The following is a 15,375-nucleotide window of genomic DNA, read 5'->3' on the forward strand; positions in this document are numbered from 1 at the left end:
CACCCCCATACTAAAATCAGAAAAGGAGCCTGCCCCTGCCATTCAATCCCAGCCCCAAAGCCTCACGAGAGCTGTTTCTGTGGGCCTTCTAGGCATAATGGCACAAGCGCATCTCCTGTGCATTGGTGCTGGGTAATTCTGGCCCATTCCTCAGTTTGCACAGAAACATCTTCCATCAAAATGTATGTGCGTCTCATGATCTGGAATACACACCTCATTATTTTTTGGCATGTGGGCATATAAAAACGTATACATTTATAGCTAACCAATCCATAATTTGGAACAAGTCGTGACTTTAATCTCATTTTTTTTCTTCATGTGACTCCCCCAATCTTATTTTTCTCTTCATTTGAGTCCCCCTCCCATTTGCCCCAAGCCTTTACTTTGCACAAAGACTGCTCTGTTCCATGTGGTCTCTAAGGGAGCAAATGGAGATTGACATAGAATATATTAACACAGAAAATGTTTTAACTAGAGGGTATACTATTGTAATTACAGCTTATAAACATGAACCCAAAGTGCATTGTATATAATATTTTTAATGTTTTGATTATATATGTGTATGTTTTTATTTATTTATATTTTGGGTGTGTTTCTCTTTGTCTGCTCCGTTAGCAGGGATCTGTTTTATTTAATCTTGTACAGCAGCATCTCGAATGAGGCTGCTATATAAACAATAAGCCACCCCATGGAGTGGGAGCAGCACCAGATAAAATTATGGGGGAGCACAGAATGTGCGAAGTACATGGGCGTAGCCAGGATTTTTAGGGAGGGGAGGCCTTTTGTTGGGGGGCAGAACCTCAGCTATGTATTTTTATTGATTTAGAGGGGCAGTTGCCCCTCCCTGCCCCCTCACGGCTATGTCCATGGCAAAGTATATTTTTGGGGTGGTAAGTTGAGTGTCTTACATATTGAAACAAAATAAAAAAAATCTTCCAGTAGCACCTTAAGAGACCAACTAAGTTTGTTATTGGTATGAGCTTTTGTGTGCATGCACACTTCTTCAGATACTTATGTATTGAGATATCTGAAGAAAAAATAACATTAATATATTAATGGCAAGAGTCCAGCAACAGGGGGAAGGCAAGTGGGGTGGGGGAGACCCGGGAGAGCTCCTTATGGGGGGCACTTGCCCACCTTTGGTGCACCCCATATTAGAGCACATACTTTTCCCTGACGTGGAAGTGTGGTACCAGTCTTGTAGCCCCTTAAAGTCTTAACACGTTTATTAATACAAGGTAGTCCATTAAAGGCTATGCCGTTATAAATGTGTCAGACCCTCCAAGTGTCCCTGTTTTCCAGGGACGGTCCTGGATTTTCACAGACAATCCCGTCGCGCTTTCTGATTGTCCCGCTTTTCCTTAGGATGTCCCTATTTTCATTGCTAAAATGTTGGAGGGTATGGAGTTATCCAGCCCCAAGCCATCTGAAGGCAAGTTAAGTTTTTTAAATGTTTAAAGTTTTATTCTATTTTTATATGTTGGAAGCCGCCTAGAGTGACTGGGGCAACCCAGTCAGATGGGTAGGGTATAACAGTAAAATTATTATTATAGAATAGGATGTCCCTATTTTCATCGGAGAAATGTTGGACGGCATGACGTTAGCCTTAAAGGTGCCACAAGACTTTAAAAAAAAAAAAAAACTCTTGTCTTTACGGCCACAACTTTGGAAATCAGATGAAAGCTATAGCTGATCTCTTCTTCCACTGCGAGATTCAAAACCCCAAATCTCTGGCGTGCAATCAGCAAGGATTCCCCCCCACCCCCGCCTCCGGAAAAAAAACCTTTTTCGTACATCTCTGGCAAAAAAAAAAGGCATTTGCCCTGTTGCCTTTTGGGTTAGCCAAGGTGATGAAATGTTGGACTCCAACTCCCGTCAGCCTCAGCAAGTTAGGCCCAACTGTCAGGGGGCTGATGGGAAGTGTAGTTCAGCAATGAAAACCAACTTGTCGGCCACCTCGCCCGGAAAAGAACGAGCGCAAAAGGCGCGTGGCTGGGTGGGGGGAGGGCTGGTCACGTGCTCCATGGACTTATAATTCCGGTTCCGGTCACCCTCGCGCTCCTTTCTTATGGAGGTCTGCGGGGTTTCGCGTGGTCTGCAGAACAGGTAAGCAGTTTGAGGGCGAGAGTGGAGGGGAGGCGGCGGCGGTTTGGGCTGCCTGGACGAAAGTGTGGGGGGCGGCTTGGGGTGCTCGCGCCGCCTAGCCTGGCTGCGTTCCCTCCCTCTTCCTCGGCACGTACCTTGAACTCAGCTAGGCCAGGACTCGTGGCGGGTAGAGCGCGCGGGGAGCTTCCCGCCTTCAGCTGGAGGCGGGTGGGAGAACCGTTGTGGGTCTGGATGCCTTTTTTCGAGGATCCCGCGCGGCTCCCGCGCCAGATAACTTGTCGGGGCTGGGCACCTTTGCCCACTTCTGGAATGCAATTTATAGCTGTCTGGCAGAACTAGAGAATGAGTGGTTGTTTTGGGAAGCCTTGTTAGGCACTCTCTTTTTTAGAGCCTCCAGCCCACTCTTCTATTCCCCCCCCCCCGACCTAAACAGTGGAAGGAGATGAAGGTAAAGTGTCTATTCCATTAGCAGATGGACCCTGCTGCATTAATCTAAAAGCAGTTTTTGTCATAACGTGCTATTGCCATGTTACCTATATTCCTCGTGTAGTAACTTGAAAAATAGAGCATTGTTAATACACGTCATGCCAGAGCTTGCCCAAATATGTTGTTGTTGTGACACAGTGTGTAGGTGTTTCACAGCTCCCCCTGTGGTTGGAAAGGGAGCGGGCAGCCCTCTGAGTAACTGCTGCCAGGCTGCACAGGAGCTTCCCCACCCTGCCTACCTGCGCACTTTCCTCTCCTCCCTGGTCGAGGCTGCTTGTCAGGTGCCCGGATCTGATGATCCATGCTTTCCAAGGAACCATTGGCGTCTCATTCGCTTGTCCCACCCCACCATGTGCTGCCTGCCTGGCTGGGCTGGGTGCTAGCCATCCCCTCTTCTCTGCAGCCTTCCTGCCTCTGGGCCAGTGCAGCGCCAGGCCAGCATGAGGCCCTGGCCCAGGATGGAAGAAGTCTCCTAAGTGCCCTGCAGTAGCCAAGACTAGTTGCCACCCACCCTCACTGGCTGCTGGATCCCACCACTTTGGCCTCACACTTGTTGCAGAGACCACCACCACCTGCTCTGAGGGAGTTTAAGTGCTGATGCTGCTATTTTCATGTTTAATTACTTAAATTGCAGTTGAATTACCCCCTAAAATGGATAGGTTTCTAATTAAGAAAAGTTGGTGAAGATGGCGTTTACAATGAACAGAATATAGCAGCTGTAAAGGAAACTATACAAGAATCAACTGTTGAGCAGTCTGTTTTAGTACATAAGAAGCGTAAAGGAAAATTCCAAGCCTCATTTATACAGTAAAGATTACAGTATATGAAACGGGGATTCATTTTCTGGTAATGAAAACAATCCTTTCCCCCAGTGTCGTTTGTAGGGATATACTTACAAATGGAAGTATGGTACCAAACAAGTTGAAGTCATTTTACCTCAAAACAGTCATTTGTCAGCAAAATGACAAATTTCAAAACCTATAAAGAAGCCGTCTGCATCACTCATAAGGAGAATGCAGACGTTAGAGAAAGCTCAAAAGGCAAATTACTTGGTAGCTCAAATAATTACCAAAAACAAGGAACCACACACTATTGCAGAAACCACCATAAAGGAATCTTGGTGTGCTATTGTTCGAACAATGTTTGGGCCAGAATTTGAAAAAGAAGTTTATAAAATCCCTTTGGCAGATAACACGATTGGAACATGTATTCAAGACATATCTGATAACATTAAGCTGCAAACGATAATATGATCTTTACATTGCAACAGATGTCAGTAGCACAATTATTTATTTTTATACGTTTCATTCATACTGACAGAATTATTGAGCAATTCTTCTGCTGTCTAGAACTTCCAATAAGAACTAGAGGTGAAGATATATTTAAAACTTTAGATTGCTTCATGAAGGAAAGTAATTTGCAGTGGTTAAATTGTGTAGGAATATGCACAGATGGCCCACTCTCAATGGTTGGTTCAGCAAATGGTTTTATAACTTTAGCAAAGAAAGAATAAAAATATTATTACTTGTTGCTTTTTACATCACGAAGCACTACTCACACTACTGGAAATGAATTAAGAAAAGTTATGGACAAAGTGGTTCAAATGGTCATTTACATTAAAAGTAGACATCTTGAATCAAAATTATTTGCTCATATTTGTGAAGAAATGGGGGCAAGTTTTCAAAAGCTTCTACTACACACAGACGTTTGTTGGTTGTCAAGAGGTCAAGTGCTTTGTCTTGTATACGAATTGAGGGAAATGATGCTTAAATTTTTTGAGGAAAATCAGCAAAAGGAATTCTGTGATCTCATTCAAAACAAACTTTGGTGTGCAAAATTGGCATATCTTGCTGACATATTTGAACATTTGAATAAAATGAATACCAGTATGCAAGAAAAAGGAGAAAATATAGTAACAGTTGTAGATAAAATTTGTTCTATGAGAGACAAAATAGCAATTTGGAAAAAGAAAGGGAAAGAAGGAAATTTTGAAATGTTTTCCAAAACTTCTGAGTGCGAGCTAAAATGTGATAACAGCTCACTAATTGCTGAGCATTTAACATTTCTGAGAAAGTTCATCATTACTTCCCAAGTGTTGAAATCCACAACTATGATTAGATCAGAATTCCATTTCTTTAAACTGCAAGGAGGAACTTTTCACTTATTGAAGAAGAATTAGCTAAAATTATTGAAGTCTGTTAATGATGTATGAGAAGGTGACTTGCACAGTTTTTGCATTCATGTTTCAAAAATTTGTCCAAATAGGTAAAAAAGCGTTAAATATTCTGCAAATTTTTACTATGTACATTTGTAAAGTATCCTTTTCAACAATGACAAACATTAAGACACTGAAACATGGAATTTTAAAAATGTGATAAATTGTCGAGTTGCTGCTCGGCATTCAAGGAAAAATCAGTCTCACACCATAGTAGGTTCCGAAATATGGCTGCTCCTAGGGCTCATGCAGCACAGCTTTTATTGTGTGAAATCAGAAAGATACAAAGTACAAGCCAAGCAATTTGTTCTAGCAAGCAGATAAGGACCTTCGCACTAGACCATGCGAGCATCAGGCCATGCCACGTTAGCCAATCATATAGGACAGCACGAGCTGTTCACGCTCTGTTCATGCTCCAAGGATGCTTCTAGCTATGAAATCACCCTGTAACAATAAGAACTTTGCTCATGCTCTCATGTACAAGCAATCATTTTCCCACATGTCCCCTTTTTTTGTTTATATTATTAGAGGAAAAGAGGGACCATTAGTCCAAATCGTACACTTCATTGCCTAAGCGTCTACACTTTGCAACATAAATTCCTCTTGTAACCCCTGTGGTGGGCCGTGGTCGGTACCACCATGCAGTGCATTGGGAAATCAAAGAGGGTATGCATTGAATGCAACAACACACCATAATGAAGCCAACAATACATGCAATTACAATCAATAGTATTTTTCTTAACCATAATCCATTAGGTAACCAAGAAGACAACCACTCCCATGGATCAAAACCTTCAGGTGGATTCAAAGGATTATGGGCTATCATTTGTTCCATATGATCAATAGTAGCAGAGATATTGGTCGATTGATCAGTTATATACATGCAGCAATGAGAATGAATTAAGGCACAAATTCCACCTTTAGAAGCAAGGATCACATCTAAAGCATAATGATGTTGAAGAACTACATTTCTTATTTCTGATATTTCTTTGTTAATCATTTTTAAAGCCAAAATGGTGGAATTAAACAAATTTTCTGTCCAGTTTGCCAATTTATGCAAATCACGGTAATTCATGGCTGCACCTAAAGAAGGCAGAAGGGACCTAGAGATGGCCGTCCCTGTATATTGAGAAATAGGTGATAGTACTTCCCTTCTGTTACGCAAACGGACCGCTGGGAGCTTATCTATTTTATATACCAAGGGTACTACTATACCTAACGTGCAGGTACCAGAAAAGGCAGAGGGGATTTCTTTGTAGGCACGTGTGCCACAAAGTAACCATAAATCAGATTGAAGTAAACATGCAGTTCTGCTGCTCTTTCTCATCCAGTCGAACCAAACATAAAAGTCTCTACACGCAGCTTGTTGTTCATAGGTCATGTAAGTTGTGACATTATTAATTAAAACCTTTGGTCTGCCACTCATGGTTGTAACATTAAGAAAACAAGAAGATCCATTAATGTATTCATGTGTCCAATTACAATATGGATAATGACCTAAAAATTTTTTGCTATTGTGATTAAAATGAAAACAATAAGGAGCTAATTCTACAAGCGATAGAAATACAGGAGGTAAACTTATGCGCTTGTCCTTCATATTATTGCTAATCTTATATGAAGCATTTATAGGAATACCATGTAATAGAATGCCAGATCTTTTTGATTGAGGAGGGATATGCATACACATCCAACAATCAGAAAGGTTAAGCATAGAAGCAAAATGATTAATGTCTCTAACGTAAGTATTGTTAGTCCAAATCTGATGATAAAGTTCAGGCCTCCTGGCCTTCTGCAAGAAAGCAGCACGACGAAAGCGGCGTTTTACAAAGTTCACGGAGAGGCTCCATCCGTGTGAAGTGGAATTGTGGGGCCACTCAGGACGATGCCATATTGGTTGCTCGGGGGGGCAATAAGGGTGAGAATGGTAAATTATTCCAATAGCTGTTTCCGAGCAACCTGCGTGATATTTCGTGGCTCGATTATTGGCATGTAAAAACCACAAACCAGGAGAAGCCACACAGCCATTTCTGCAGATACAGGAGCCCATTTGCTGTAAATAGGCCTCATGTACTGCTCCGTGCATTGCTGAGCCAAAAATCCAAACCCAACGAAACGTGGTGACACAGATGGGATGGTCGCTATTGGGGGGCAAAACCCAAGCGATGCCGGTCTGACGAGGGCATCCTTCAAAGCCAGGTTCATTTCCCAGACAAGAGGCGGCAAAACTGTAACGATAAGTGGTAGAAACGGTGGCTTCCCAGGGGGAAGGGGGGCCAACGCGATAGGGTTGAAGATGGCCTTTCAACGTGCCAGGAAACACTGGAACCGCTGTGGAAGGTGACGTAATCCAGGGCACATCAATATGGCGATGTGTCCAACTGCAATGTGGGTTGAGGTCAGGTGAGAGGTCATCACCGGCAAACAGCGTAAAATACGGTTTCAAGGTGCTGGTGTCTCCTTGGGCGAAGACGAGGCAACAGAAGAGCGCCAAGGTCGAACGCAAGAAATCAAAGAAGTTGGACCCTTCCACTGTGGATCTGGAAGCAACCTGTATGACACTAAAGGACGCTGCAATATTTCTTCCTTCCAGAAATGAAGTTCAGCAGGCGTAAAATTCCTGTTGTCAAATAACCAGGGTGACCAATATGTGATCTAAGATATGCTTCAGAAAATTGACAAGTCCTGGCCTGTATCAAAGATGGGGCACTTTGTGCTGGAGCGACATTGCTGTGCGGTAGATCTGCACTGCGCACGAAAATGGTCCACTTTACCACATCCAAAGCAGGTTTTATCCTTTGCAGGATTCTGGGACACGGTGGAGGACAGAGCCGTGGCTAGCAGGCAAGCTTTATACGTCTCAGTCCCCACTGACTGGCAGGCTTTAAGCACATCTGCAATGGCTATATTTGGCGTTGTCATCAAAGCGCGCAGCGCTTGCTTACAGTCCTCATTTGCATTATCAAACGCAAGCTGGTGTACGATCACTTCTTGGGCTGCTACGTCTTGAACTTGCCGCTTAAGAGTGTTATTCAAGCGATTGACAAATTGTCCATAAGGCTCTGTAGGGCCCTGTCTGATGCTGCCACCGCGCTCATTCTTGTCATCAGGAACAGATGACAAAGCTTCTTGGGCAGCAGCGGTGGTGGCTGCCCAATACATAGGATCAAGGGCCAACTGTTGGGCAATAGTAAGAAAATTGCCTCCTCCCGTCAGCCCATCAAGAACATCAGTTTGGTTCAGCATGATGGGGGCTGGGGGTGCAGGGCCATTGTCCTTGACAGAAGAATACAGTTCCTTTATGAATCTCAAATCAAACTGTTCGTGCCGGGCTGGGCCTCCCCCTGGCGCGGCAGGAGCAATCACAGGAAAAAGATTAGGAGTTGTAGAATCAAAAGCTAGCAACGGAGCAGCGGCGCAAAGGGCCTCTTGAAGTGGGGTGGAAGCGGTGCCAGATGCCTTGGGCGGAGGAGGTGGAGGAGCGGGGGGTGCTGCAGAATTTGAAGAATGCAGGGGAGTGACAGGAGGAGCCGAAGGGAAAATGTCCGGCGGTTTAGGAGGTACGTTTGAGGCAGGCAAAGCGGGAGCTGGGAGGGCGGGCGAAGAAGCTGTTGCGGCAGCCAGAAGAATGTTTGAAGGAGTTAAGCACGACATAGCTTTGTAGACGTTACACCAGGCATGCAAAACCTTGACATCAATCTGAGGATGATTTTGAAAGAAGTGTCCAATTTTTTTCCAATCGTCTAACTCCCAATTTCCGTCCTGGGGGAACCAGGGACAGTGAGTGTCCAGGGCTATTATAAGGGACTTAAGGTCAGCTTTCTGAACAGCAAGGTTGTTACTGGCCAAAAGGAATTTAAGGTCTTTAAAAAAAATTTTCTGTGGTGCAGAGAGAGACTTTCCCATGATTGCAAGAGTTGCAAAAAGAGCAGGGAGCACTTACCGGCGGGATCCTTAGGAGGATGAGGGAGGCGCCTTTTGCCCTGTCCGGGCGGAGATAAGTGCTGATAAGTCCGTAACGTAGTCCAGAATCACATTCACACGGGAGCTCTCACCGGGGATCCACTACGTGGATGAACGACGCGTCTGCAGCCCTGCCGGGCGAGGTGAGGCTGAACGTTGTAAAACAGCATGAAGTCCGAAAGAAATCACACGGGAGCACTCACCAGGGATCCACTACGTGGATGAACGACGTGTTGGTGAGTGCTGAATAATGAAAAACAACGTGAAGTCCGAAGGCAGTCACACGGGAGCACTCACCAGGGATCCACTACGTGGATGAACGACGTGTTGGTGAGTGCTGAATAATGAAAAACAACGTGAAGTCCGAAGGCCTCACACGGGGCACCAATTGTCGAGTTGCTGCTCGGCATTCAAGGAAAAATCAGTCTCACACCATAGTAGGTTCCGAAATATGGCTGCTCCTAGGGCTCATGCAGCACAGCTTTTATTGTGTGAAATCAGAAAGATACAAAGTACAAGCCAAGCAATTTGTTCTAGCAAGCAGATAAGGACCTTCGCACTAGACCATGCGAGCATCAGGCCATGCCACGTTAGCCAATCATATAGGACAGCACGAGCTGTTCACGCTCTGTTCATGCTCCAAGGATGCTTCTAGCTATGAAATCACCCTGTAACAATAAGAACTTTGCTCATGCTCTCATGTACAAGCAATCATTTTCCCACAATAATGAAATGTGAGTGTCTATCTAATATTCCACCAAATATTCAAAACCATGTTCATCCTAATCTCATACATCTCATTAAAATGGTAAGTAATTACTGGTTTTATTCAATTTTTAAAAAAATCTTGCACATATTTACATATTGTTACACATAAATGACAACAATCTTGGAAATCTATGTTGTTATCTTACAAATCATATATTTTAAAACATATACGGTAAATGAAACATTTTCATAAGATGTTGTGTCCCCATACATTTCAATATTATGTATGTATCCGAATCTCTTAGAAGGGGTTAGTTTAACCTCTTGTTTGCTAGTAAAACTGAATTACTGTGTCATGCTATGATGCATGTCTAAAAATTGTGCCACCAACATGAAAAGTTTGGAAAGCTCTGCATTATACACAAATGCACAAGTGTGTGTGCATGCAGCCGGTATCTATATATATTTGAAAGTGGAGGTACATTAACTATGGCATTGTGAGGCCCTCTTTTCCTTTGTATAATTTTTCTGGAATTGACCTATATTTTAATTAGTTGGTCTGTGGAAAACACAATGGGGAAAATGTACTTCTAGTATTGATTATTTTGAGTTATTTCCAGGCTGCCAAGTTGTTTGAATGATGATGAATTAGACAGCTGAAGATCATTACTAGAGCTGATGTCTTCATAAATCAGTAGCATCAGCTGAATGTCCAAGCTATAATGATAAATTGCCTCTTTGTCAGTGGGGAAATTGGTTAGAGAGTTGTCTTATGGCCCTGACCCATGACCTCTTCACTGTGTAGCAATCTATTTTTGGCTTGATGGTACTAGGAAATACCATACACTCAGTTATCAGATTGAACTGAGCCTGTAGGGAAGATGTTGTGCTTGTTCACATAGCTGGAGTCCCAAAGAAAAGTTCACTTTAATCCTGAAATTTTAGTTTGTATTTTATACTTGCCAGATAACAAACTTTTTTAAAAAAAATACTCTTTGGAAACGTGGTGTCTCTATAAAATCTTCTAACTTTGCAAGGAAACACCACCCCATAATGATTTTTGGAACTGGGATCTAATGGCCTTTGCAGTTCCTCTCATCATATTCTGACAATGGAATCTACTGTTAGGTTTACGCCCAGTGGCTTCAGAATCATTTGTCTGGGATTCCGTTGTTGTTTCAACCAACAAGGTATAACAACATGAACCCTTAAGAATACTGCATATATGAGCTTTCTTTGTAATGAAAGCACACAAAACTGAAAAAATACATTAACAATTTAAACCAACTTACTTTAGCATCTGCTGATTGGATAAACTAAGGCATAGCTACCCTTTCCAAGAGCAACTCAATTCCAAGCTTAAGAAATGATTACCGGTAACTTTCAGGGGACCAGCAAACCAACATTTGGTACAGGTAGATTCCTTTATTTGTACCATCTGCTTTTCTCTGCTCTTTAATTACGGAGAGGAAATGGATAGATGGATTTCCTTACAGTTTGTGTTCATGAATGGCAGTAGCCACATCACAGCCAATGTATGTCTGAAAGGTTGAGTAGACATTGGCAAAATGCTTTGTATGGGAAGTAGCAATATGCTTTGAAGGCAACAGCTGTTGAGGATAACAGACATATTGGCTTGGATACAGATTTTGCTTCTGCCATTGCCATTGGGAGTATCCACCTAGTGGAGTTTCCATTAATAGGATGTGGTGGAGACAGACAACCGTTGCTACCCCTTCTAAAAATCTACTTTGGAAGATTGGGGGACCCTTCAAATAATCTGGGGGGGGGGGAGTTTGTGGAAAGGAGTGGGAAAATGTGCAAAAGTTGTTCCTGCCTGCCAGTGCGATCCCTGTACTGGATCAAAAGCATTCCATGGATGAAAGGAGCACAGCTGTCAACCTTCCCTTTTTTTGCGGGAAATTCCCTTATTCCAGTGCCGTTTCCCGCTGCTATCCCAGATTGTTAGATATCCCATAAATTTCCCGGATTTCAAAGGAAGCAGCTCCTCTCCCTCCCTGCTGGCCAGGGAGGCTGCTCGGCTGTGTTGCTCGCCAATAAGGAGTCTGAGGACGACTGGGGGGCAGAGCTTGCATGCCTTGTGCCGCCTTTGCTTCAGCGCTTCCCAGTGGTGTGGTTTCCTTTCCACTGTATCCCTTTGCCGGGTCGCTGCACTGTGGGAACCACCACTTGAGGCTTCGTTTGGCTGCTGGCTGGGCTTTCTGCCTTTGGGCCTTTGGCTCGGAGGTGCTTGGAACGTACCTGTGCTTGGAATTGGATGGATACATTGACTCACCCTTGCTGGGCATAAGGTCTGTCTGGAGCAGGGGCACATGGGGAAAAGAGAAGGAGCAGCTGGTTGAGTACAATGGTGGGCAGCGATCTCATGGGAGGGGGTGCTTTTGGATTTGTTTTGGAGGCTCCTTTGATTCACTGCTGTGGGTGAAAGGAAAGGAGCTGGTTGACTAAAATGGCGGGCAGCGATCTCATGGCGAGGGGGGGAGGCTGTCACTGCCGTGTGTGTGTGGCTAGTTAATGCAAGCTGAGGGGGTTTTTGAACGCTGGATGCCGTTTTGTTGCACGTGTTGTGCTGCAAAGCCAGGCCAGGGAGCCATCTTAAGTTGAGGGTGCATAGGCCCTGTGGTGCATGTGATTCAGATTCTATTCAGTTGAACCTCTGGTTACAGAGTTGACATTTTTTCAGCAATGGCCCCCTAGTGAGTGTTCTTTTGTTCAATTATTTTTATTTTGAGGCAGTGCACACCTATGTTTCTGGAACTGCAAACCTTTCCAGTCATGTGTTACTCCAGTCAAATCCCACGTATGAATGTGGAGGAGGTAGGATTGCTACAGGAGAGCAATCTCTTTGCAAATTGCATGTGTGGCTACTCTGATGTGTTGCTTTTCTTCTTTTTCAAACAAAGAAAGATGGATGGAGGTGGAGAAGAAGACATTCCTTCGAAAAAAGCAAAGAGGCTGTGCAAGTATCGTGAGAAATGGGAAAAGGAATTTAGCTTCTTGAAGAAGAGCAGAGTGGGGCATGGTCATGCATTTTGCACAATTTGCAGTTGCAGTTTTAGTGTCTCCCATGGGGGAAGGACCGATGTCACTCAGCATAAAAAATCGGCCAAGCACAAGCGCGGGCTAGAGGCACAGAAACATGCCCCGACGGTGTCCGCATTTGTGACTAGGAATACCACAGAGGCTGACCAGGTCAGAAATGCAGAGGTTAAAATGGCCATGCTGTGTGCCAAACACAACATTTCTTTCACCTTCTGCGACGACTTCAAAAAGTGTGTAGCTGACATGTTCCCGGACTCTGCCATTGCACGAAAATATTCTGCGAAGAAAACCAAAACTACGCAAATCATAAAAGGTAATTTGATTCAAATTACGAAAACAGTGGTACCTCGGGTTAAGAACTGAGGTACCACTGTAATATTGTTGGCTTAGGAGTCCTAAGAGGGCGAAGTCTGGATCTTGGGTGCACCTTACAGCAGTTTTACCTACAAAAAGACTTGCTCTCCACTTCATACTGCTGTAGCATCTCATGCAAATTCAAGATCTCAAGTGTGAGTGATAAATTTGTGGGGTAAGTTTAGTCATGTGTTCTGTTCTCAGACAACAGTTGATTCAAGGTACAGTGGTACCTCAGGTTACATACGCTTCAGGTTACAGACTCCGCTAACCCAGAAATAGTGCTTCAGTTTAATAACTTTGCTTCAGGATGAGAACAGAAATCGGGCTCCGGCGGCGTGGCGGCAGCAGGAGGCCCCATTAGCTAAAGTGGTGCTTCAGGTTAAGAACTGTTTCAGGTTAAGTATGGACCTCTGGAACAAATTAAGTACTTAGTCTGAGGTACCACGGTACACCTAAAAAGTTATCCCTGTTAACCTCAATAGCCTCAAATCCCTACAGATTGGGACAGAGCTAGTACTAGTTTCTAACTTTTGTGTGCTTGCATGCAGCTATGGAAATTTGGAACAACAAATACAGGGTCAAGGTTGTAAACAGTCCATAAGCTCCTTGCATCTGTGCTGATTGTGACCTAAAATAATTCTAAAACACCCAACCATGATTATGCATTTGGTATAAAGTACCATTTCCATGGGCAAGATTCCCCCCCCCCCCCGTGCTTCACAAATTCAAGGATCTGTGAAAATTACTTTTCAATGATGAAATTATTCTTTTGCAGGGGACGACTAGCATGATGACTTGTTGCGTAACCTCCAGTCCAGAATCTTTATGTTACGGCTGCAGCAAACCTAGAAGCAGTCCTCCAGTTACGGAATTTTCGGGATACAGCCAGGCCTCTGGAACGGATCCCGTTTGTATATATTTGAGATAAAAGACAACTTTTGTACAAGCCAAACATTTAGTTACATAGTTGACATTTTTAAAATAGTATTTTCAGCTGGTTATCTATAAATGTCTTATTATTCTGTTAGTTTAGGTCTGTCAAGATGCCCTGTTGACCCCTAAAGTATGGATAATGGTAAGTGTTACTCTTTAAAATTTTAACTGAGTGCTTTAGTAAAACTAGTTTTTAAATAGACACATAGTTTGTGTTTAAATTTACGTGTACAATATTCCTTTTCAGTAAACATTGTTGGGAGGTTGATGACACTTCATACAACCTCAGATTGTTATGTATATGACTTTTCTTGTTCCCTGCTTTTGGGGGGAAAAACTGGAGGGTTCATTCTGCAAGCAATTACAAAGCATTGGAAATAGTTTAATTTAGGAAGTCATGTTTTCCATTGTATAGATATTAAAAATTGCATTGCTGGCACAGTGATGATTTCCTTTTGCCGTTTACCCATCTGAATTTATACTGATGTGTATTTCCTAATTCTGAGATGCCAGTAAAGCTTTAAATGGCCCAAGTAACATAATTACTTAGAACATTATAAAGTTATGTTAATTGTTTTTATTGCAGTGGATGTTTTGATTGTGTGCCTTCCTGAATTCGGATGTATTCAGAAATGAGACCAGATTGTCAAATCGTTTTCAACCATGAAAGTGCTGCTTGCAAGTTTGAGGTAGTCGTTCACTAAACCTGAAATCCATGTATAAGAAACCAAACCTGAGTGTTTTGCAAATGTTATATGAAAAAGAAATTTTATTTTATTGTAATAAGAAATTTTTGAGATAAAGCTAAGAAGATTAAATTATGAAAGGGAGCCATTCTGTCTGAATACTGAAGGCATAAGAGCAGCTCTGCTGGATCAGGCCAAAGGCCCATCAAATTCAGCATTCTTTTCCTGCTAGATGCAGTTGACAGTAATGCTTGAAATTCAGTATCTTTTGAAATTTAGAGAACTGATTTTCATTCAGTCCTTAAACCACAAATATTTTATATTTGATGTTCTAAGGTATGCCTTATATGCAACCATCTTTTCCCCCCTAATTGAGAACAAAGTGTTAGGGCTCATCCATGCTTCTGCTTGTTCTTTGACTACAAAGCATGGGCTCAAGAGGTTTTCCATTTGCCCCACCACTTTCCCCAGAAAACCTGATTGATGTTTGCTCCGATTCAGTGGTATAGAGTGGAAAGCAATGTGACAAGTGGAAGTGTGAACAAGCGTACACCCATGGGATATACCCAAAGAAAGTAACCATGACATTGTTATTCAGGATATTGAAAACCCTTTCATTGTTTTAATATGTTCTTAATGTTTTTAATGCCATAACCTGCCCTGGGACCTTACAGTGAAGAGTGGGTAATAAATAGAAAAATTATTAATAATAGTAATAATAATATATTTAAGAGACTATTTTCCCACATAGTCTATATAGCAATAGTGAGTTGAATTACACTCCATTTAAGACATTCATAGTAAAAGCTGCTCTTATTCTTTCACAAAACTTGGGAGGCTATAACAGGAACCAAGGTCATA

General features: G+C 42.8%; 1 protein-coding gene and 1 long non-coding RNA gene across 2 annotated transcripts; one reads left to right on the forward strand and one right to left on the reverse strand.

The window, feature by feature from the left end:
• Window positions 1-1,992: 1,992 nt before the first annotated feature.
• On the forward strand, window positions 1,993-15,256 carry LOC309373911. Its single transcript, XR_014170279.1, has 4 exons — window positions 1,993-2,106; window positions 12,400-12,851; window positions 13,671-13,970; window positions 14,415-15,256. It is a non-coding gene; the product is annotated as an uncharacterized lncRNA (long non-coding RNA).
• Window positions 5,022-9,499, reverse strand: LOC309373905 (uncharacterized protein). The gene is made up of 2 exons (XM_081918454.1): window positions 8,171-9,499; window positions 5,022-8,080 (listed from the first exon to the last, which is right to left on the reverse strand). Exons 1-2 carry the CDS (start codon window positions 8,708-8,710, stop codon window positions 7,472-7,474), a joined length of 1,149 nt encoding a protein of 382 aa, XP_081774580.1. The 5' UTR covers window positions 8,711-9,499; the 3' UTR covers window positions 5,022-7,471.
• Window positions 15,257-15,375: the final 119 nt, after the last annotated feature.

This window comes from Podarcis melisellensis, assembly GCF_964234715.1.
Source record: "Podarcis melisellensis genome assembly, chromosome: 7".
NCBI classification, from domain to species: Eukaryota; Metazoa; Chordata; class Lepidosauria; order Squamata; family Lacertidae; genus Podarcis; species Podarcis melisellensis.

Bases quoted from the DNA above. Each gene is read 5' to 3' on its own strand.
- LOC309373905 (XM_081918454.1), bottom strand. From the start codon at position 8,710: ATGGGAAAGTCTCTCTCTGCACCACAGAAAATTTTTTTTAAAGACCTT. The intron at 8,081-8,170 runs GTGATTGCTCCT...TCTTCTGTCAAG, and splicing joins CAACTCCTAATCTTTTTCCT to GACAATGGCCCTGCACCCCC.